The 22844-nt window shown below is 34.3% G+C and overlaps 1 protein-coding gene across 1 annotated transcript in view; it reads right to left on the bottom strand.

Moving 5' to 3' along the window:
- SCN7A (sodium voltage-gated channel alpha subunit 7) overlaps positions 1-22844 on the bottom strand; it is a 60156-nt gene that overhangs the window by 3375 nt on the left and 33937 nt on the right. The window contains exons 15-23 of the mRNA XM_032637450.1: positions 22027-22132; positions 20105-20259; positions 17595-17768; positions 14244-14351; positions 4344-4622; positions 3517-3574; positions 2623-2756; positions 997-1101; positions 413-683 (exon numbers count right to left, since the gene is read on the bottom strand). Of these exons, the coding sequence (XP_032493341.1) occupies positions 413-683; positions 997-1101; positions 2623-2756; positions 3517-3574; positions 4344-4622; positions 14244-14351; positions 17595-17768; positions 20105-20259; positions 22027-22132 (1390 nt within the window). The remainder of the gene's footprint in view (positions 1-412; positions 684-996; positions 1102-2622; positions 2757-3516; positions 3575-4343; positions 4623-14243; positions 14352-17594; positions 17769-20104; positions 20260-22026; positions 22133-22844) is intronic.

The following is a 22844-nucleotide window of genomic DNA, read 5'->3' as shown; positions in this document are numbered from 1 at the left end:
AAATTCATTAAACCCTAAAACTCTAGTGTTGTGAAAGTAGCAAACAGTTTTAGAGCTTAGAGGAAAGGGAACAATAATGAGTTTGAAAGGTTATAGCATGCTAAGACATAAAGATCCTTCTAGTGTTATCTTAGAAAAATAATGTATGTGATATACTGATATAATTAAGCATTTATCTGGTGGTCTGTGAAGTAAAGTCTATGTATTAATTCAGAAAGTATTTTTAATATCTTATATCTGTCAGGCATGTGTACATGTATGAATGTAAAAATGTAAGGCATTCCTGCTGGAAATAAAAAGGATCTCTACCTGTTTTGCTTATTAAGAGACTATATCTCAGGAGATGTTTACTCGAAGAGCTTGCCTGAATTAATATTATTACAAATGAAAATTTGACTAAACAAAATCTTACCTGTAATAGAGAAAACAACCACCATAAAATCAAAAACATTCCATCCATTGGTGAAATAGTTATAATGGAAAACGATGAGCTTTAGTACACATTCTCCAGTGTACAGTGTAACAAAAACTGAGTTAATCCAGTAGACAGCAATGTCAATTTTGGGGTTCTGTTCATCACTTTGTATCATAATGGTTATTGCTTGGAAAAATATAAGAACCATGATGATGACATTAAAAACTTGATTTGTTATCAAGTCAAAGACAAATCCTTGGAACTTGTTCTGTGTGTAAAGAAAAAAGGTGTAATATTTTTATTAATAAGATATTTATACAGACATATTGTCTTTAGATTTACAGCTTCCCTCCCAGCATAAATAGGAAAATAACTGAAGACGGTTTTTACCAAGCAATAACTATAGCACAGAGTAAAAGCAAACAGAAAGACCATCAAAAGCTCTTTCAAAGACTATATTTTAAAAATTTTGTCAAAAGCATTTGTTGTTAAGAATTTTAAAAACACATCTTCATTTGTAAGAGAGAATATATAAAGGAAACTTTTTCAGAACTTAAAAAAAAATCTAGATATTTCCTTACTCCTGGGCGAGGTACTGGTTTTTGAGAGACTTCACACATCAGCTTCTTCAGTGCATGGTATTGTTTCTTCTGTTTTACTGTTATAAAGATATTTGAGCCTCCCAGGTAAATAAATGAAAGAAAAAGATATTAAAATCATATTTAATCCAAATTTCATCTTACATTAATATGCATTTTCGAAAGCTTGGCAACTATTGATTTAATCCTTTAAAAAAGGATTAACTGCAATGAACTAAATCAAGTTTAAACATGTCTGACCTTCTGCACAAAAATTCATACAAAACAGAGTATACACTGGAAATGATTGATAATTATCTTTTGATGAACTTTCCTGTGGGTAGTCAACCGTATTTTAACTTTTTAGTTACTGAGGCCGACCTCTTGTTAGAGACAAAGGAGAAACAGCAGAGGATATCTGGAAAGGTGACTAAGAAAAGTTGAACTAAAAAGCTAAAGGTAAAGCTGGTTTGTACCTTTTAATAATCAGGAAAAAATATAATTGGTCATATATGTGTTTTTATATGTTCATACGTTACTTAATTTTCCAAATACTATTAGAAGATACTTTTCACTATTATTCAAAAAGCACCATTGCTTACCTCTTCATTGAACCTTCTAGGGATTATTCATCTTTGTGTTTCTAGTGCTAATTTCAGTATCTTATACAGAATATGCAAAGTGAATAAGAGGTGAACATTTAATGTGTTAATCTAGGAATTAGGAATTGTTACTGCCCATGGCAGGACTTGCTCACTTAAAATTGATAGGGGTCATCAGTTTGAAGTCCAGAATCCTAGGATATCATCCCATTAGGTTGAAATCCCTAGGAAGATGAAGCATCCAATCCAACGAATATTTCATTTGACCACTGATCTTTCTAATCCCATCTAATTAGTGCAGACTCAGAGTGGTTTGTTTACCAGATTCTGCATGTGGTTAAACTTTGATGACATGGCCAAAGATGGAATTTCAAGATTAAACTCTTCTTTTCTTTGATTTACCATAAGGCATTCCTACACCTAATAGAAAGTAGGGCCTGAGGTTAAAATAAGTGAACTTATATGACTTTTGAGACATTTGTATTAATAGAAGCCCTGAAGGGAGTCTTTGTGTGGAGACGGCACCAAACATGGGTTGTTCAATTCTGCCTCTGAATTCTCTCTTATTTGTTTCGAGCACTCCTATTTAGGTCATGTAGTTAGGATTTATGACTCTACTTCTAGCAGGAAAAGCTATTTCAACTGACAAAGATGTCTCTGCTGGTTATGACTCAAAGCTTTGAGTATATCAGAGAGTAAAAAAGTGTGGTTTATTTTTCTTGAACATCTTCAGATATTTGTGCAGATGCATAACAATGTTATTTTTCAGCATGTCATTATTTACAAACCTATATACAGAAACATTTGTAATTTTCAACCTTTAATCTTGTCTGTGCTTTTTTAAATATAGAAAACAATGTAAAAGTGAACATTTCAGCAATATCCATCAATCTGCAGGAACATCAATCATTTTTTTAAAGATAAGTACCAAATAAAAACAATATTAAACTGAATCCAAAACCAATTATTTGAAGCAGGACATTTTTTTCCCCTTGGACATTGATGAACAAAGAATATTTATACTTATCTTTACTTTATGTTTGTTGAAATTAGCAATAATAGCACCAATCAACATACTCAGAGGAAGAAATAATCCAATGATAATGAAGTCAATAAAGTAACAATACATGTAGATGTTGTCTTCAAAATTAGGCTGCATATCTACCTAAAAGTTAAGTTAAAAAATAAGCGAAATAAGGCAGAACATAGAGGATTTTTAGGGCAGTGAAAATACTCTGTATGATATTATAACGAAGGGTATATGTTATTATACATTTGTCTAAACCCATAGAATGTACAACACTGAGTGAACCCTATGAACTATGAACATTGGGTGATTATGATGTGTCAATGTAGGTTCGTCTTTGGTAAAAAATGTAGCACTGTGGTGAGGAATGTCAATAATGGGGAGGTGTGCATGTGTGAGAGCAGGGGTATATGGGAAATCTCTGTACCTCCCTCTCAATTTTGCTGTAGATCTAAAGTTTCTCTGAAAAAATTGTTTTTAAAAATAAAATAAAAAGTGAGAAAATAAGCAAAATATTTATACTGACCTTTTAAGACTTAGAAAATAATTTATGACAAAAAAAAATACAACAGTGATACTTGAGGCAATATTTCCTCCTTGGTCTTTGGTGAAGAGATATCATGGCTTTTATTTGAATTTTAAAGTTTATTGCATTGGTTTAATCATTGTTATGATAATCCTTCAAATGGGTCTGTTTGGCCTCAACCATTGTATATAATCCTGGAAGGAGTTCATTGTTCATGAAATATTCAATCTGAAATGTATTTAATTTCTATCTAGCATAAGCATTTGCTTTTACCATGTTAATTACTCAATTATTGCTTGTGTCCTGTCCTTGAATTGCAAAAATGACTTTGTGTGAACCTTAACAGTGGCTCTAGGATTATATTGTACTTACACCAATAGAATCAACTGCTGAATTCATAATAGTGATCCATCCATTAAATGTGGCCTGTAAAAATGGCATGTATTTAATTTTTATGGAAATCTTATGCTTTGTGGCAAATAAAAATTAAAACTCAATCTGTTATTAATACAGTAAAGCATTTGATTAGTAAGGCTGACCACACTTCAATATACTGTGTAATTGAGATCTTTACCACTTTCATTTTTACATTTATACTGTCTATTAACAACTATTTAAAACTACTTAGCTTAATTGTAGTTAATAACTTAAAATATTTTAAGATAGTATTAATAAAAAGAGAGAGAGAGAGCACTGGTTAGATAGATAGATAAATGGTAAATAAATACATGCTGCCCAAGTGTCATAGTTAGTTGTAACTGCTGTATATGTGCTTTACTATGACAGAGGTAAGACAGGAATTATTCACCACCTTATATCTGCTAGATATTGGGGGACCAAGTAGCCATTCCTCAAAGCACTAAGTAGAAACAAAATAGCAGTAATCTGAGTTAGATCAAAAGTTGTGAACCTATTATCTCATCAGTGGTGGAGGAAATAGCTTTGGCCAGTACCTGTCATTTCCTCCGTTAGTCCTACCTTTATTTCCACTTCCTTCTCCCAACAGAGCAAGGACTATATTTCACTTTTGTCTTTCTAAATGAGCTTAGTATAGTATGCCCCATAACATGTATCTACTAACTAATAATTGCTAAAATAATTTAAAACCAACTTTATTAAGCACCCACATTTTGTCCTTTATGTTCACATACAATATGAATGAACATGTAATTCACAAATTCAAACATGTACTTACTACTTGAAGCAGTGAAAGGAAACTGATTCCAACATTATCAAAGTTCAGTTTTGCATTCTCCCATGGCATGGATTCATTAAACACAAGGCTTTCACATTGGTTTCTATTCATGACTTCAGATATAGGAAACCTTTCTCCACTTGTTGGGTCAATGCATTCATAGAATGTGCCAGCAAATAAGTGTACTCCTATGATGCTAAAAGCCAGCCAGATCATAAGGCAGACCAGTAACACATTCAATGTGGGTAAAGTTGTTTTTACCAAAGCTCTCACTACCACCTGGCATATAAAAAACAAACATGTAAACTTTAGGTAAGAAATGTGAAAGTGTTTTAATTAAATTGGAAATATTAATTAATGTAATGGCATATTGAAATAACAACAAAAAAGGCCATCTTTAAAGATTTAATAGATCACATCTGATAGTCGAATAACCTAAAAAACAAATTTCAATTAAAAATATACATTAAAGGCCATGAGCCTGCGCTCTAGTGTCAGCCTCAGCGCACCCCAAGTTACCTCACCACCCACACCTGCCCAGATGGTCCTGCTGCCTCCTGCCTGAGCAATTTCAGTGCTGGCTAATTAGATGATACCAGCCTTGGACTGCTGATCTTTCTGGAAAGTTTTAACTGTGGAGGAGAAAGGAAATGTCTTAGCTTTAGAAGATAGGCCTGCCTTGAGGGAGTGGCAGACAGGTTGAGGGGGCTGGATTTCTAAGAATTAGAGAGAGGCTGGAAGAATATAATAGGTCCTGAGGGCTTCTGAACCCCAACCAGGTCAGCCCAGCACAGCTTCACACAACACGACCCTTGGAAGGGAAGAAGCGAGGCCCTGGTTTATTAAATGTGAGGAGTAAAATGCCTGCAGTAGAACTAAAACAATCAGAGTGGTTGATGAAAGAAAGAGAGAGAGAGAAGAGAAGAAAAGAAGAGAAGAGAAGAGAAGAAATGAAAAGAAAAGAAAAGAGAAGAAAAGAAAGATTGAAATGTTCGAGTTTTAACAAGCTGCCACATGATAACCATGTGCTGGTCTTAAGATCACATTTTGAATACAGTGTGGCTGACAGGGTCGTGGTGCTCTGGCGGGGTGTCAGGCCTGAGCATTGGAAGTGGGAGAGCTAAGTTCAGGACAATGGACTACCAGAGACCTCCTGGCCCCATGTAATATCAGTTGGTGAGATGTCTCCCAAAGATCTCCATCTCAACGCTAAGACCCAGCTCCACTCAACGACCAGCAAGCTCCACTGCTGGACACCACATGCCAAACAACTAGCAAGACAGAAACACAACCCCACCCATTAGCAGAGAGGCTGCCTAAAATCATAATAAGTTCACAGAAACCCCAAAACACAACAACAGATGTGTTTCTGCCCACCAGAAAGACAAGATCCAGCCTCATCCACCAAAACACAGGCACCAGTTCCCTCCATCAGGAAGCCTACACAATCCACTGAACCAACCTCACCCACTTGGGGTAGACATCAAAAACAACAGGACCTACAAACCTGAACCCTGTGAAAAGGAGACCCCAAACACAGTAAGTTAAGCAAAATGAGAAGACAGAGAAATACTCAGCAGATGAAGGAGCAAAGTAAAAACCCACCAGACAAAACAAATGAAGAGGAAATAGGCAGTCTACCTGAAAAAGAATTCAGAGTAAAGGTAGTAAAGATGATCCAAAATCTTGGAAATAGAATAGAGAAAATACAAGAAACGTTTAACAAGGACCTAGAAGAACTAAAGAGCAAACAAACAGTGATGAACAACACAATAAATGAAATTACAAATTCTCTAGAAAGAATCAATAGCAGAATCACTGAGGCAGAAGAATGGATAAGTAACCTGGAATATAAAATAGTGGAAATAACTACAGAGCAGAATAAAGAAAAAAGAATGAAAAGAATTGAGGACAGTCACGGATACTTCTGGGACAAAATTAAATGCACCAACATTTGAATTATAGGGGTCCTAGAAGAAGAAGAAAAAAAGAAAGGGACTGAGAAAATATTTGAAGAGATTATAGTTGAAAACTTCCTTAATACAGGGAACGAAATTGTTATTCAAGTCCAGAAAGTGCAGAGAGTACCATATAGGATAAATCCAAGGAGAAACATGCCAAGACACATATTAATCAAACTATCAAAAATTAAATACAGGGCTTCCCTGGTGGCGCACTGGTTGAGAGTCCGCCTGCCGATGCAGGGGACACAGGTTGGTGCCCTGGTCTGGGAAGATCCCACATGCCACGGAGTGGCTAGGCCCATGAGCCATGGCTGCTGAGCCTGCGCATCTGGAGCCTGTGCTCCGCAACAGGAGAGGCCACAACAGTGAGAGGCCCGCATACCTCAAAAAAACAAAAAACAAACAAACAAACCCAAAACAATTAAGAAAATGGTAATAAGAACATACATATCAATAATTACCTTAAATGTAAAAGGATTAAATGCTCCAACCAAAAGACATAGGCTGGCTGAACGGATACAAAAACAAGACTTGTACATATGCTGTCTACAAGAGACCCACTTCAGACCTAGGGACACATACAGACTGAAAGTGAGGGGATGGAAAAAGATATTCCATGCAAATGGAAATCAAAAGAAAGTTGAAGTAGTAATTCTCATATCAGACAAAATAGACTTTAAAATAAAGACTATTCCAAGAGACAAAGAAGGACACTACATAATGATCAAGGGATCAATCCAAGAAGAAGATATAACAATTGTAAATACTTATGCACCCAACATAGGAGCACCTCAATATGCAAGGCAAATGCTAACAGCCATAAAAGGGGAAATCGACAGTAACACAATCATAGTAGGGGACTATAACACCCCACATTCACCAATGGACAGATCATCCAAAATGAAAATAAGGAAACACAAGCTTTAAATGAGACATTAAACAAGATAGACTTAATTGCTATTTATAGGATATTCCATCCAAAAACAATAGAATACACTTTCTTTTCAAGTGCTCATGGAACATTCTCCAGGATAGATCATATCTTGGGTCACATATCAAGCCTTGGTAAATTTAAGAAAATTGAAATCGTGTCAAGTATCTTTTCCAACCACAATGCTATGAGACTAGATATCAATTACAGGAAAAAAATACAAACACATGGAGGCTAAACAATAGAGTACTAAATAACCAAGAGATCAGTGAAGAAATCAAGAGGAAATCAAAAAATACCTATAAACAAATGACAATGAACACACAACAGCCCAAAACCTATGCGATGCAGCTAACGCAGTTCTAAGAGGGAAGTTTACAGCAATATAATCCTACTTCAAGAAACAAGAAAAATCTCAAATAAACAACTTAACCTTACAACTAAAGCAATTAGAGAAAGAAGAACAAAAAAACCCCAAAGTTAGCAGAAGGAAAGAAATCATAAAAATCAGCAGAAATAAATGAAAAAGAAATGAAGGACACAATGGCAAAGATCAATAAAACTTAAAGCTGGTTCTTTGAGAAGATAAACAAAATTGATAAACCATTAGCCAGACTCATCAAGAAAAAAGGGAAAAGACTCAAATCAGCAGAATTAGAAATGAAAAAGGACAAGTAACAACAGAAATACAAATGATCATAAGAGATTACTACAAGCAAATATATGTCAATAAAATGAACAACCTGGAAGAAATGGGCAAATTCTTAGAAAAGCACAACCTTCCAAGACTCAACCAGGAAGAAATAGAAAATATGAAGAGACCAATCACAAGCATTGAAATTGAAACTGTTTAAAAATCTTCCAATAACCAAAGCCCAGGACCAGACAGTTTCACAGGCAAATTCTATCAAACATTTAGAGAAGAGCTAACAGCTATCCTTCTCAAAGTTTTCCAAAATATAGCAGAGGGAGGAACACTCCCAACTTCATTCTATGAGGCCACCATCACCCTGATACCAACACCAGACAAAGAAGTCACACACACAAAAAAAACCTACAGGCCAGTATCACTGATGAACATAGATGCAAAATTCCTCAACAAAACACTAGCAAACAGAATCCAACAGCACATTAAAGGGATCATACACCATGATCAAGTGGGGTTTATCCCAGGAATGCAAGGATTCTTCAATATACACAAATCAATCAATGTGACACGACATTAACAAACTGAAGGAGAAAAACAATATGATAATCTCAATGGATGCGGAAAAAATTTTCGACAAAATTCAACACCCATTTATGATGAAAATCCTCCAGAAAGTAGACATAGAGGGAACTTACCTCAACATAATAAAGGCCATTATATGACCAACCCACAGCAAACATTGTTTACAAAGGTGAAAAACTGGAAGCATTTCCTCTAAGTTCAGGAACAAGACAATGTTGCCCACTCTCACCATTATTATTCAACGTTTTTGAAGTTTTAGCCACAGCAATCAAAGAATAAAAAGAAATAAAAGGAATCCAAATGGGAAAAGAAGAAGCAAAACTGTCACTGTTTGCAGGTGACATGATACTATACATAGAGAATCCTAAAGATGCTACCAGAAAACTTCTAGAGCTAATCAATAAATTTGGTAAAGTAGCAGGATACCAAATTAATGCACAGAAATCTCTTTCATTCCTATACACTAATGATGAAAAATCTGAAAGAGAAATTACAGAAACACTCCCATTTACCATTGCAACGAAAAGATAAAATACCTAGGAATAAACCTACCTAAGGAGACAAAAGACCTGTATGCAGAAAACTATAGATGCCAATGAAAGAAATTAAAGATGGTACAAACAGATGGAGAGATATACTATGTTGTTGGATTGGAAGAATCAAGATTGTGAAAATGACTCCACTACCCAAAGCAATCTACAGATTCACTGCAAACACTATCAAACTACCATTGGCATTTTTCACAGAATGAGAACAAAAAACTTCACAATTTGTATGGAAACACAAAAGACCCCGAACAGCCAAAGCAATCTTGAGAAACAAAAATGGAGCTGGAGGAATCAGGCTCCCAGATTTCAGACTATACTACAAAGTTACTGTAATCAAGACAGTATTGTACTGGCTCAAAAACAGAAATATAGATCAATGGGACAGGGTAGAAAGCCCAGAGATAATCCCACGCACATAGGGTCACCTTATCTTTGATAAAGGAGTCAAGAATATACAATGGAGCAAAGACAGCCTCTTCAATAAGTGGTGCTGAGAAAACTGGATAGCTACATGTAAAATAATGAAATTAGAACACTCCCTAACACCATACACAAAAATAAACTCAAAATGGATTAAAGACCTAAATGTAAGGCTGGATACTAAAACTCTTAGAGGAAAACATAGGCAGAACACTCTATGACATAAATCACAGCAAGATCCTTTTTGACCCACCTCCTAGAGAAACAGAAATAAAAACAAAAATAAACAAATGGGACCTAATGAAACAAAGTTTTTGCACAGCAAAGGAAACCATAAACAAGACAAAAGGCAACCCTCAGAATGGGAGAAAATATTTGCAAGTGAAGCAACTGACAAGGGATTAATCTCCAAAATATACAAGCAGCTCATGCAGCTCAATATCAAAAAAACAAACAACCCAATCCAAAAATGGGCAGAAGATCTAAATAGACATTTCTGCAAAGAAGGTACACAAATTGCCAACAAACACATGAAAGGATGCTCAACATCACTAATCATGAGAGAAATGCAAATCAAGACTACAATGAGGTATCACCTCACACCAATCAGAATGGCCATCATCAAAAATCTACAAACAATAAAGGCTGGAGAGGGTGTGGAGAAAAGGGCAACATCTTGCATTGTTGGTGGAATGTAAATTGATACAGCCACTATGGAGAACAGTATGGAAGTTCCTTAAAAAACTAAAAATAGAACTACCATAGGACCCAGCAATCCCACTACTGGGCATATACCCTGAGAAAACCACAATTCAAAAAAGAGTCATGTACTACAATGTTCATTGCAGCACCATTTACAATAGCCAGGACACGGAAGCAACTGAAGTGTCCATCGACAGATGAATGGATAAAGAAGATGTGGCACATATATACAATGGAATATTACTCAGCCATAAAAAGAAACGAAACTGCGTTATTTGTAGTGTGCTGGATGGACCTAGAGTCTGTCATACAGAGTGATGTAAGTCAGAAAGAGAAAAACAAATACCATACACTAACACATATATATGGAATCTAAAAAAAAAAAAAAAAAAGTTTCTGATGAACCTAGGGGCAGGACAGGACTAAAGACATAGACATAGAGAACGGACTTGAGGACACGGGGAGGGGTAAGGGTAAGCTGGGACAAAGTGAGAGAGTGGCATGGACATATATACACTACCAAATGTAAAATAGATAGCTAATGGGAAGCAGCCGCAGAGCACAGGGAGGTCAGCTCGGTGCTTTGTGACCACCTAGAGGGGTGGGATAGAGAAGGTGGGAGGGAGGTTGAAGAAGGAGGAGATATGGGGATATATTTATGCATATAGCTGATTCACTTTGTTATAAAGCAGAAACTAACACACCATTGTAAAGCAATTATACTCCAATAAAGATGTTAAAATATATATATATTAAAAATCCAGATATTCTCAAAATTTTTGTACTAAAAATATTAAAAGACAACAGGGCTGATTGGTATAAATACTAGAATACATAATTATTTCACTTATTTAACTCGTTTTTCCATTTTCTCTATTGTGCCAGAAATGGGCAAGACAACTGAACCTGTGTATATGTATGAGATTATTTAGAAAGCATATAAAATGAGAGTGAAATAAGGCTGGATCTAATCTTGGGGATTCTAACTTCAGGGAGGATTAGCCTATAAAGGAGATGGTGAAGAAGTGGAGGGAAAATAAGAGGAAGACCAAGAGATTGTAGAGATTGTAGATTCTTGAAGCCAAGGCAAGAGATTGTGTCAAGAAACACTGAATGTGCAGCTGTGCCTCTCAAAATCATAGATCTCCTCTCTGAACCACTGTCTCTAGTGACCTACTCCAGAGTGGGACATTTGGGAAATGAATCTACCACCTAAACTTAAATATAACAATAATCTATGATCACGGTCTCCATTTCCTCAGTTCCTTCATTCTTTAAATATTATTGATACATTCAGAATTTTATTCTTATCAGTCCACTAAAGCTGTTATGGTGAATGTAAACCAGTGGCTATACCCAATAAAATATTTTCAATCTTTGCTACCTCTTTATCTTTCCTTTATCATTTATACTTTGACTCCTTTTCCCCAACCTCACTTCTCTCTCTCTCTTTTTTTCCCTGAGGGACCCTTCTGTTTTCTACCATTCTAACCTTCCCTTCCCTCAGCCATTACTGGATACGGAGCCTTGTGCCTATACTTTCTTTCTTATATTCCTTAGATTTCTGTCCTTGAATTAATATTTTGATTTTTAATTATGCTTTTAATTACATTCAGTTTTACTTCTAAAACTAAGTCACAGATCCTTTGTTGACATTTAGATACTTTGAAAGGCCCACTGATGCTTCTGATGAAAAAAATGCTATGTCTATTAGAAAATACACACAAATGTAAGAATAAAAGCAATAGATATGGTTGAAACAAATATTTAAATAGTAAGAGCACCTGAAGCTTATTAAATACATAAAACATTAATTTTGTAATCACTTAGCTTCCTTATATACTCAGTTAATTCAGCTACAGAACTTCCAGAGGATGAGATGAAGATTAAGATCTGGATCTGACCTTGACCTAAACATAATTATTTACCTGACCTCGAATTGTCCATGGCTACTGTCTCATTGCCGTTCTAATTAATGAATGGCATCAAATAGTACAGCACTTGATTTCTGAGAGGCAGCTTCCCTAGCAAATCGCTTCCTACTTTTCTGTGAATCAAGGGCAGAAAACTTGCTGATTTTGACACTTTTTTTTCCTCTTTGTATCTAAATTTATTAGGAAAAAGAAACGCTGATATTATGCCAGAACGTTTTTTAAAATAAGGAAAAGTAGTCTAGTTACATTCATTATCTAATTTCTGTGTGTTAGTGTATATCTGTACGTGTTTTGCTTTATTTACGTATAATTTACAAAAATTGTGTAAATTTAAGATGTACAAGGTGATGTCCTGATATATGTATAAATTGTGAAATGATTCCTACAATCAAGCTAATTAACACATCCGTCACTTCACATAATTATCTTTTCGGGTATGTGGTGAGAAACATTTAAGATCTACTCTCTTAGAAAATTTCGAGTATACAATGCAGTATTACTAACTGTAGTCACCATACTGTACACTAGATCCCCAGAACTTATTCATCTTATAAATGAAAGTTTGGACCCTTTGATCAACATTTCTCCATTTCCCTTACCCACAGCCCTTATGTTTTAATAGGCCATGTGTAGTTTATAGCCCTAGAATATACTATGAAATTATCTTATCACTAAACTGAATTTATGCTAGAAATTTGGCTGTATTGTCATTCCTGAATCTTACAGATCTTTTCAATCATTTTCTCCTTTTCAGCTTATTTTCCTCCTTATTTTGGTTTAAAAGCACTGGGGAATATCACCACCTTGTGGACTTCCATAACGTTGTTAATAAAGTGTTTCGTAAGTCATAATGTAAATTACAATTAATATTCAAAATTTTTGTTTTCTAGGTGTATGATAACTGGAATTTTTCTGTATTTGCTACATGATCAAATGTTTCTTTCCCAACATTAGCACATCAAATGTATTTGGAGAATAGGTTGACCAGTCACAGATTCATATTAATTACAAAAATATTGTCAATCATGCATTTGCATATATATTAAAATATAATTAACATACTTAAAACATATACACATATATACACAACTGTGTATCACATAATCATATTATATTGAATCATAAAAAGATGGTACTATTAAAATTTTGGAAGTATGTTTTAGGTAAAACACATTTTTTAAATTACTTATATTTCTGTTTAGATTTATAATAATCACTCAAATTTTGAAATAAAAATAAATATCTATTTTTTAATCAAGTGGAAGGAATTTAAGTATTGAGTTTCTTAATGAATGGCAGTTTAAATGTAACATACAATGTATCAACTATAAAAACAATGCAGCTTAAACATAAATAAGTTTCTTATTGCTTCCACCTACATTGGATATATGATATTCCATAGTATTAGTCAAAGAGGCAGGCTAATGTTAAATAATCCATGTAAATGACAAATGCAAGGAATATAAATGTATGATTACAAAATAAAAGGTAAAATACTACTCTCCCATTTCTGCATATAATTGATCACTGTATAGCTATATAATTATACTAATTGTGGTGGTCATAGACTCTGTTTTTTCTTCTAGGTTGAGTCATATGGGACTTCCATTATAGGCCCAAAGATTGAACATTGGCCATTTTATATGGTGCAACCTATTAGTTTCCCTCACATTGTTCAGAAGAAGTTTTAACATGGGAGTGAGAGAGAGAAGACTGGCAAGAATTCGTAATTTGTGATGTGTGACTTAAAAGTGAATTTATTTTAAAACTCAAACTGTTATTTCATTTGGTAAATTAATAAGTGTGTATGATGTCCTTATAATTTTAAAAAGTTAGCTAACTGATCAACATTTCATTTTCTATCAGTTATATTTTTAACATGGACATCATTTCATTAATACTTCTATGTATCAGTGGGTTATTACTTTTTTCTCTCTCAACTATTAATTTTTTGCTTATCTTTATTAGTTTTCATATCTTATGAGCAATAAAGGCCTAAAATGTTAATAAGCATAACTAATAAACCTTTCTTCTGTATTTTTAATTAGTAATATGTAAGACTTTTGTATTAATATTGATAAAGATACAAATGTGAAGACAACATGATTGCTAATTTATGGAGATCTTAAATCTTAAATAAAAACCTATAGATTAGAAACTTTTCTCTTACCTTCATTCTTTCAAATTGAGATAGAACTCTGAGTGCTCGAAGGAATTTAATGGAAATAAGTGGTTTTAATTCTTCCCGAGATTTGCCTATTAAGCTAAGACAAAACACCTGGGTATATCAAAAAAGTGAATAGAATTTAATTTTAACTTTAATCAAAACAATGTGTAAAAAACTTTTATTATGGAAAAGATACAGTCAAAGCCTACTAAGAAATTTATGAAATATTTTAATATACATTTCAATATATCTTAATGATGACCTACAGAAAGATATAAGAAAATCATTCTGTGTTAAAATCACTTAAAGAAAGATAAAACTATTTTCTGGTAATAGGAATATATGCTATCGAGATAAACAAAAGTTTGTATATTTGAGATTCTTTATGGTCAAGGCTTAATATTTATATCCACTTTTTATTTTTAAATTAAATTAAGAATCAGTTACATGATTATTTGCAATATAGTAATAGTACACAATGTATTCATTAAAACAAAATTCGGAATATATTTACATATGAATCTAAATATGAAGATGGTTAAGATGATATAAAAAATAGGATTTCAGAGAAGAGGCATAAAGAAGGAAATGAATACTGTTAAGTCCAAGTACTAATTACCAAAAAATATAGCAAGATTCTAAGGTGATTTTTTAAACTAAACATATATGTATAAATATGATTCAAATTCTAAAAAATTAACGGAGATTGAGCAAGGTGGTATAGTTATGATTAACTTTTGTTGTACCTTCATATTTTCTGTATTTTCAAGGCAATATAAATGAAAAAAATTACTCTCTTTTACCCCATGCTAAAGAGATTATCTTGAAGTGGACTTTGAAGTAAGGGTATCATTTATATAAGCATGGAGGGATGTGGACTCAAAAGAACAATACCAGGAAACAGGAAGGTGGGTTGCAGGTGTAGTATGGTTTGGTTGAAGTAGAAGGTTAATTGCAAGAATTAATTTAGAAGACAAAGGTCAGATATTGTAAGTCATTATTTAAAGACTGAGAAGCTTCAATCATTGTTTATAGAATAGGGAGACATTTGTGCATTCAACAAAAATTATTGAGCACCTAATATGTGACATGAATTGTTCTAGGATAACAATTGTATAGGATAAGGAGAGAACCAAACTGAGAAACTATTTTGCCTTAATGGAGCTTATCTTTCAGTAAGCAAAATCAGTGAGTAAATTATATTGGGCTGGCCAAAAGGTTTGTTTGGTTTTTTTCGGTAAGATGGCTCTAGTAGCACTTAGTTGTCTTTAACTTCATTTGAAACAATTTTATTAGATTGTATTGTGACAGCTGTCATATCTGTGTGCATTTTTAAAAAACTTATCAAAATTGGTGAATTTTTGTGTAACCATTTTAATATTGAAGATGGAAAAAAAGAAGCAACAGTTTCAGCATATTATGCTTTCTTATTTCAAGAAAGGTAAAAACGCAACTGAAATGCAAAAAAAGATTTAGCAGTTTTTGAAGAAGGTGCTGTGACTGGTCAAATGTGTCAAAAGTGTTTTGAGTGCTGGAGATTTCTCGCTGGATGATGCTTCATGGTTGGGTAGACCAGATGAAGTTGATAGTGTCAAATTGAGACATTAATTGAGAACAATCAGCGTTATACCATGTGGGAGATAGCTGGCATACTCAAAATATCCAAATCAAACACTGAAAATCATTTGCACCAGCTTGGTTATGTGAATCACTTTGATGTTTGGGTTCCACATAAGTTAAGCGAAAAAAACCTTCTTGACCGTATTTCTGCATGCGATTCTCTACTTAAATGTAATGAAGACATTCTGTTTTTTAAAAAAAATTGTGACAGACGATGAAAAGTGGCTACTGTACAATAACGTGGAATGGAGGAGATCGTGGGGCAAGTGAAATGAACCACCACCAACCACACCAAAGGCCAGTCTTCATCCAAAGAAGGTGATGTTGTGTATATGGTGGGATTGGAAGGGAGTCCTCTATTATGAGCTCCTTCTGAGAAACGAAACGATTAATTCCAACAAGTACTCCTCCCAATTAGACCAACTGAAAGCAGCACTCAGCAAAAAGCATCCGGAATTAGTCAACAAAAAACGCATAATCTTCCATGAGTTTAATGCAAGACCACACAGACAAAAACTATTATGGTTTGGCTGGGAAGTTCTGATTCATCCGCTATATTCACCAGACACTGCAACTTTGGATTTCCATTTATTTTGGTCTTTACAAAATTCTCTTAATGGAAAATATTTCAGTTCCCTGGAAGACTGTAAAAGGCACCTAGAACAGTTCTTTGCTCAAAAAGATAAAAAGTTTTGGGAAGATGAAATTATGAAGTTGGCTGAAAAACGGCAGAAAGTAGTGGAACAGAAGGGTGAATATGTTGTTCAATAAAGTTCTTGGTGAAAATGAAAAATGTGTCTTTTATTTTTACTTAAAACCGAAGGAACTTTTTGGCCAACCCCATATAATATTAATAGGAAATGAAGAAAGCAGAGAAAGCACAAAGGAGTATTGTAGTGGTTGCAGTTTTAAATATGGTAATGCATAAAGACCTAACTTCAACACTTTCTTTTCAGCAGACATAAATGAGGTAAGCCAGCAAAAATTTCAGGTGGAAGGAAGAATAAGTGCAAAGGCACTAAGATAGAAGTAATTTTGGCATGGTTTTTCAACTTCAAGAATTCCGGTGCTGGTGGAGCAGTATATAGACCAGGATGGGGGAAAGGGGGAGTAGCAGGACATAAGACTGGATCATGTAGAGACTTGTAGACCTTTGATTGCAAAGACTGTAGCTTTTACTATGAGTGAGGGGTGTTTATTGGAGGAATTCAAGAAAAGTGACTTGAGCTGAGTTTCATTTTACAACAGTACAACATATGTGGTTGCTATGTGGAGAGTAGAACAAAGGCGTGCAGTGGTGGAAGCAAGGATCTCAGCTTGGAATCTACTGCAGTGATACAAATGGGCAGTTCTGGTAGCTTGGATCAGTGTGGTACTGGTGAAGGTTATGATAAGTAGTCTAATTTTAAATGTATGATTTAAAGGTAGAACCAATCTAAATATTTTAGAATGCTGATATTTTCAAGATATTCTGCAATAAGGCTAGTCTAATTAGCAGCAGGTTTATAGGCAATGATTAGAAGAATCAGGAGTTAAGTACTGAACTGTTAAAATTTTAGAATGAAAAGAAAAGGATGGATGTGAAACATTACATATGAAGAAATATGGGATGTTGGTGACTGAAAATGTATATAGAGAGGGAAAAGAAAGACATAAGTAAATGGAAGAGTAAGTCAGAGTAAAGAAGGAAGAGTAAATCAAATAGCCTTTCAATTTTTTCTTTAAAATACGTACAATAACAACCATGAAGTCTAGTTGGTACCAGCCATTAGTGAAATAGGCTTTAAAACCGTATGCCATCCACTTTAGAAGCATTTCCAGAATAAAGATGTAAGTGAAGATCATGTCAGCATATTCTAATAAGATTTTAATAGTCTTCCTCTGATCAATATATATATCTTCAAAAGCCTGTGGGTAAAAAATTTAAGGATTAGTGTACATGTAATTTCTATAAGCTCTTTTGGCACAGAGGGGAATGAAATCCCATCTCTAGATGGTGAGCATTGTCATAGGTTGTAGTCTCAAGGGCTTGTTCACTTGGTTTGGATTTATTCACACAATCCACATCTGTTTTCTGATCCCATGCCTGTAGCAGACATCATTCATTGATTCCAGAACCTCCAAATTGTGTTCTAATTAGTGATCTGAAAAGCCTCTCTCAAATCAATTAATCAAACTTAAGAGGTGGAATCTTTAGTCACATCTGACCTGGTTCTTGTCTCTAATTCCACATAGCCATCTCATAGATATATGCTATTGAGATTAAAGGAGCAGAGATAAACAAACAAAGAAACAAAACCCCCCAAACCTGTGTTTTCAGAAATCCATGCTGCTATTACATGAAAAAGTCACAGAGCTTGTCAGATCAACCATTGGAAACACATGAATATGAGATAAAATTATAATGTTTTTCTAAAGTTTCTTGGTTTTAATAGATCAACCTCAATTTTAATGTGAAGGAAGCAAATTCTGATAATGTCATTCAAAGCAATTTCATAGTATTTTTTATCACTGTAAAAAAGGCAATAAAATATCAATAACCTCAGGCAGACTTGTTTCAAAGTGTATTTGAGGTCAAAGATTAAACAAGGATGAAAATAATCTTTGGTAAATAATGGTGTGACTCTTAAAAACCTATTAAATAAAAGTAAATATAAAATAAGAGAATTGCTGACTCAATTGAACGAATTATGGAGTAAAAGTGTTTATAAAAGCAGATTATAAATATTATCCAAAGTTATTTTAAAGGACTTTATTCATTACATGTATTTACTTACTAAATAGGTATATAATGTGAAATAATATAAAAAGATATACAGAAGTCTCTATTTCAATTAAAACATTAAAAAATAGGCAAAACCAATCTGTGGCAGTTGAAGTCCACATACTGGCTATCCACATGGAATGAAGAAGTAACTGTTAGGGTCAGAGTATGGTTCTGGAGCCCTGGTAGCATTCTATTTCTCAAGCCAAGTGATGGTTACATAGGTACACACACTTGGTGAAAATCTTTTATGCTATACACTTAAGATTTTCATGCTTTTCAGTATGTGTGCTAAATGTCAGTATAAAGTTTACTTTAGAAATATTTGCAGTACAAAGTCTGGTTCCGAACCATGACTCCATCTTCTCTGTTTTGTGCATCTCATGATTAATTATTTCTTGTGTATCATTCTTTGATCTTCTTTAATCAAACACAAGCAAATATCAATATGCGTTCTATTTTTCTCCCTTTCTTACATAAAATGTAGCATGCTGTACACTTTATTCTTTCTTTTTTTCACTTATTACCATATCTTGGGGAATTGCAATATCAGCATGCAGACAGCTCTTGTATTTTCTAGGTAACTGCACAGTATCCCATTGGATGACTGTACCATAGCATATTTAAACAGTCACCTAATATGGTTTCTTTTTGTTTTTCAATCTTTTGCTATTACAAAAAATTCTTCAGTGCATAGCCTTGTAAATGCATTTAATATGTGTGAAGATTTTAAAATAATTTCCCTGAATTAAGATTCTTGGGCCAATGGGTAAATATATTTGCAGTTCAAAGGTTCTTAAAAGTATGTGCAGGGACTTCCCTGGTGGCACAGTGGTTAAGAATCCTCCTGCCAATGCAGGAGACACGGGTTCGGGCCCTGGTCCAGGAAGATCCCACTTGCCGCGGAGCGACTAAGCCCATGCGTCACAACTGCTGAGCCTGTGCTCTAGAGCCCTCGAGACACAACTCCTGAGCCCATGCGCCTAGAGCCCGCAACAAAGAGAAGCCACCGCAATAAGAAGCCCACGCTTTGCAATGAAGAGTAAGCCCTGCTCGCCGCAACTAGAGAGAAAGCCCACGTGCAGCAACAAAGACCCAATGCAGCCAAAAATTAATTAATTAATTTTACAAAAAAGTAAATGCACTATTTCTCTTTCCAATGGAACGGGTAACAAAGTACTAGTACAATATGTGCATTTTATTAAACTTTATTAAAATAAGAAAAATTGGGTATTTATTAACATTCGTTTTTCCTGCTATCATTCATATATTTTGAAATTATATTATCTATTTAATATTGAATGAGGCATATACAGACTCTCTGAGAAACTGTAATGTATGTCTTTCAAAACTAAAATCCTAGAATATGAAATTTTGTGCTCTAATAAGTATTCTGGGGAAAAATGATTTGGCATGGTGACTTCATGAATGGAGACTCATGATGCATTTTTTTTCCATAAAAATATGAACTCTCACTTACCAGAGCACCCGTGCTGAGCAGAGTGACAAGGCCAATGAAACACTTAAAACAACTGTTTTCTACTATCTTGCAGCAAGTTTTCCCTATGTTCTGCCAAATTTTTCTTTTCCTGGAGTCTCTACTGATTTGAGCAGATGAAGATCTTCGTCCATAACCTGTCAAGAATGAAACTATTAAGAACAGAAATCTAGAAAACTCATGAAAAAGTAAACATTCCAAATGTTTTGGCAAGTATTTATTTACAGAGTCTAATATAGGTGGTTTCTGACATAAATATTTGATTTTTACCTCTATTGTAGTGACCACTGCAATCACTGAGGAAAAAAAGAAAAAACTTAGCTTGTGAGTTTGGTAACAGTAGGAGGAAAGAAATTGTGAAAGGAAGAGATGCCTTAGAACATCCTCTTACCCTGCTGGACAGAGTCTGAGAATAGAACTCACCCCCACTCCTACAAAACACACACACACATACACACAAGACACACACACACCATCTTCTGATGACTACATTTTTGCATAATGCCTGAAAAGTCATTCTCTGAAGATTCACATGGCATAACAAGCATTTCCATTTAAATATACAAATATTTATGACATGATAAGAGATATAATATCAGTTAAGTAAGTTAAATTGATACCAGCTCTTAGGTGGCATGGGAATGGAAATTTTGATTGAGACTATTTAAGGAGCTAAGCTTGGATTATGGAGTAATTTGTGGGTAGGATACTTGTGTATGAGGTTGAATTTTACCTTCTCGTCAAGAGAGTTAGCATAAGGAAAACGTGAGGCTTGAGAAGGGTATGATTAATAGGTAAGAGAATGAAGAATGGAGGTGGGTGGAGTTTAAAGTCAACACATTTTAGAATTTTATAGAATTTTACCTAGAGTCAATTTATACATCTTTGGTCGGAAAAATATAGAAAACGTTTCCTCCCTGGTCTTGTATGATACAAGTGCTATAACTCAAGCTACCGAGAGCGTATTCTTATTTTTGAATATAGGAATTTGAACATTTAGCAATTACCATTTTGATGATGTCCAGTGATTTCAAATGTTCAGAACCTACAGTTATTTGTTAGGAAACTAACTTGAATTATAAGTCATTGAGGGTTGCATGCTACATATCTAGTGAGTCGGTCAACTGACAGAAGCCCCATACATTTCTTAATATTCATGTGGTATATAAAAATACATGACCATCACGTGATTTGTTTTCCTATGAGTATTTTAAATATTGACCCCATTCCACGAGTTATAAAAACATACACACGTACACTAATTTAATCTTTTTAATAATCCCATGAAGTCTTATTATTATTCTCATTTTACATGTTAGGAAATGAGCCAGAGAGAGGGTAAGTAAAAGCTAGTAAATGGTGGGCTGGCATACGAACTCACGCTGTCTGATTTCAGAACCAACACTCTTTTTTTTTGCGGTATGCGGGCCTCTCACTGTTGTGGCCTCTCTCGTTGCAGAGCAGAGGCTCCGGATGCGCAGGCTCAGTGGCCATGGCTCACGGGCCTAGCCGCTCCTCGGCATGTGGGATCTTCCCTGACCGGGGCGCGAACCCGTGCCTGAACCCGTGCCTCCTGCATCAGTAGGCGAACTCTCAACCACTGCGCCACCAGGGAAGCCCCAGAACCAACACTCTTAACTACTTCATTAGACTCCCTAGGAAGTAGGCCCTTCCTCTCTTTTCCAAATACTGACTTTTTCTTAGATATTTATTATAAGTTTCTATCAGGATTCATATGGGCATGTGTACATGTGCATGCACACAAACATGTTCATGTGTGTGTATTCCTTAGTCAGATTAATAAACTCTTTAAAATTAAAAGTATATTCAATAGTATTATTTAGGTTAAGAGAAATTTAGTCTAATTTCAATACAATTTTCAAAGGAATTAATTTTTTTCTTACCATTTTTAAGACGCTTTGGCTTTCCATGTTCATAGACCATTTCTTCTTCTTCAGAGATAGCAATATCAACCGTACTGCATTCAGATGAGCTAGACTGCTTTACCTTCTGAAAAGTAAAATCCCACCAAGAAAGTTGTGATTAAACTTTCATTTACTCACTGTAGTTAAAATTTATTTTATTTTCAGAAAAAAGAAAAATTATGTACAGAAAGACTACTGTCAGGTGTAAAAGACTTCAGGCCAATTTCATAATTGATATTAAAATGTATACATATCTCTGGGAATTGAAGTTTTAAAAAATATTTAAAAAATTAACTTAAGATAAAATGATTTTTAGATTAAAATTAACATATAGTTAATAACACTGTTCTCCTAAAAGATGTGCAGGCTATCTCAAATTTCTGAAAGGAAAGATCTAGGTAGAGTATACAAAAAAGAAAATTATAAATATTTTGTTCTACCTCTTTGTCTTTTGCACAGTAAGCATCAAGGAAATAAAATTAGAAGTTTTGTTTGCTTTAAACCATATACGGTCAATTGTAAGACATCATGGTGCTCAATTAAAAAAATAAAATATACAGCAGGATATTACTCTTAAATAAGCAAATCTTTTGAAAAATTATTTCATTTCCCTTTGTATTCTCTTTATTATTGATAAAATAAGGGTATAGCAATGCACTGATTTGGGAGTAGACAATAAATAAGTTAATATTATATCATGTTTGAGCATTCAATGATTGAAAATTATACATTTTATATTTAAATGCTTTATTAGAGTTTGGAAAACCCTTGCACATAAATTGTTTGATGACATTTTC

This window comes from Phocoena sinus, chromosome 7 (genome assembly GCF_008692025.1).
Source record: "Phocoena sinus isolate mPhoSin1 chromosome 7, mPhoSin1.pri, whole genome shotgun sequence".
Classification (NCBI taxonomy): Eukaryota; Metazoa; Chordata; class Mammalia; order Artiodactyla; family Phocoenidae; genus Phocoena; species Phocoena sinus.
The sequence above is the reverse complement of the archived record's forward strand: the minus strand, read 5'-3'. Positions and strand labels throughout refer to the sequence as shown.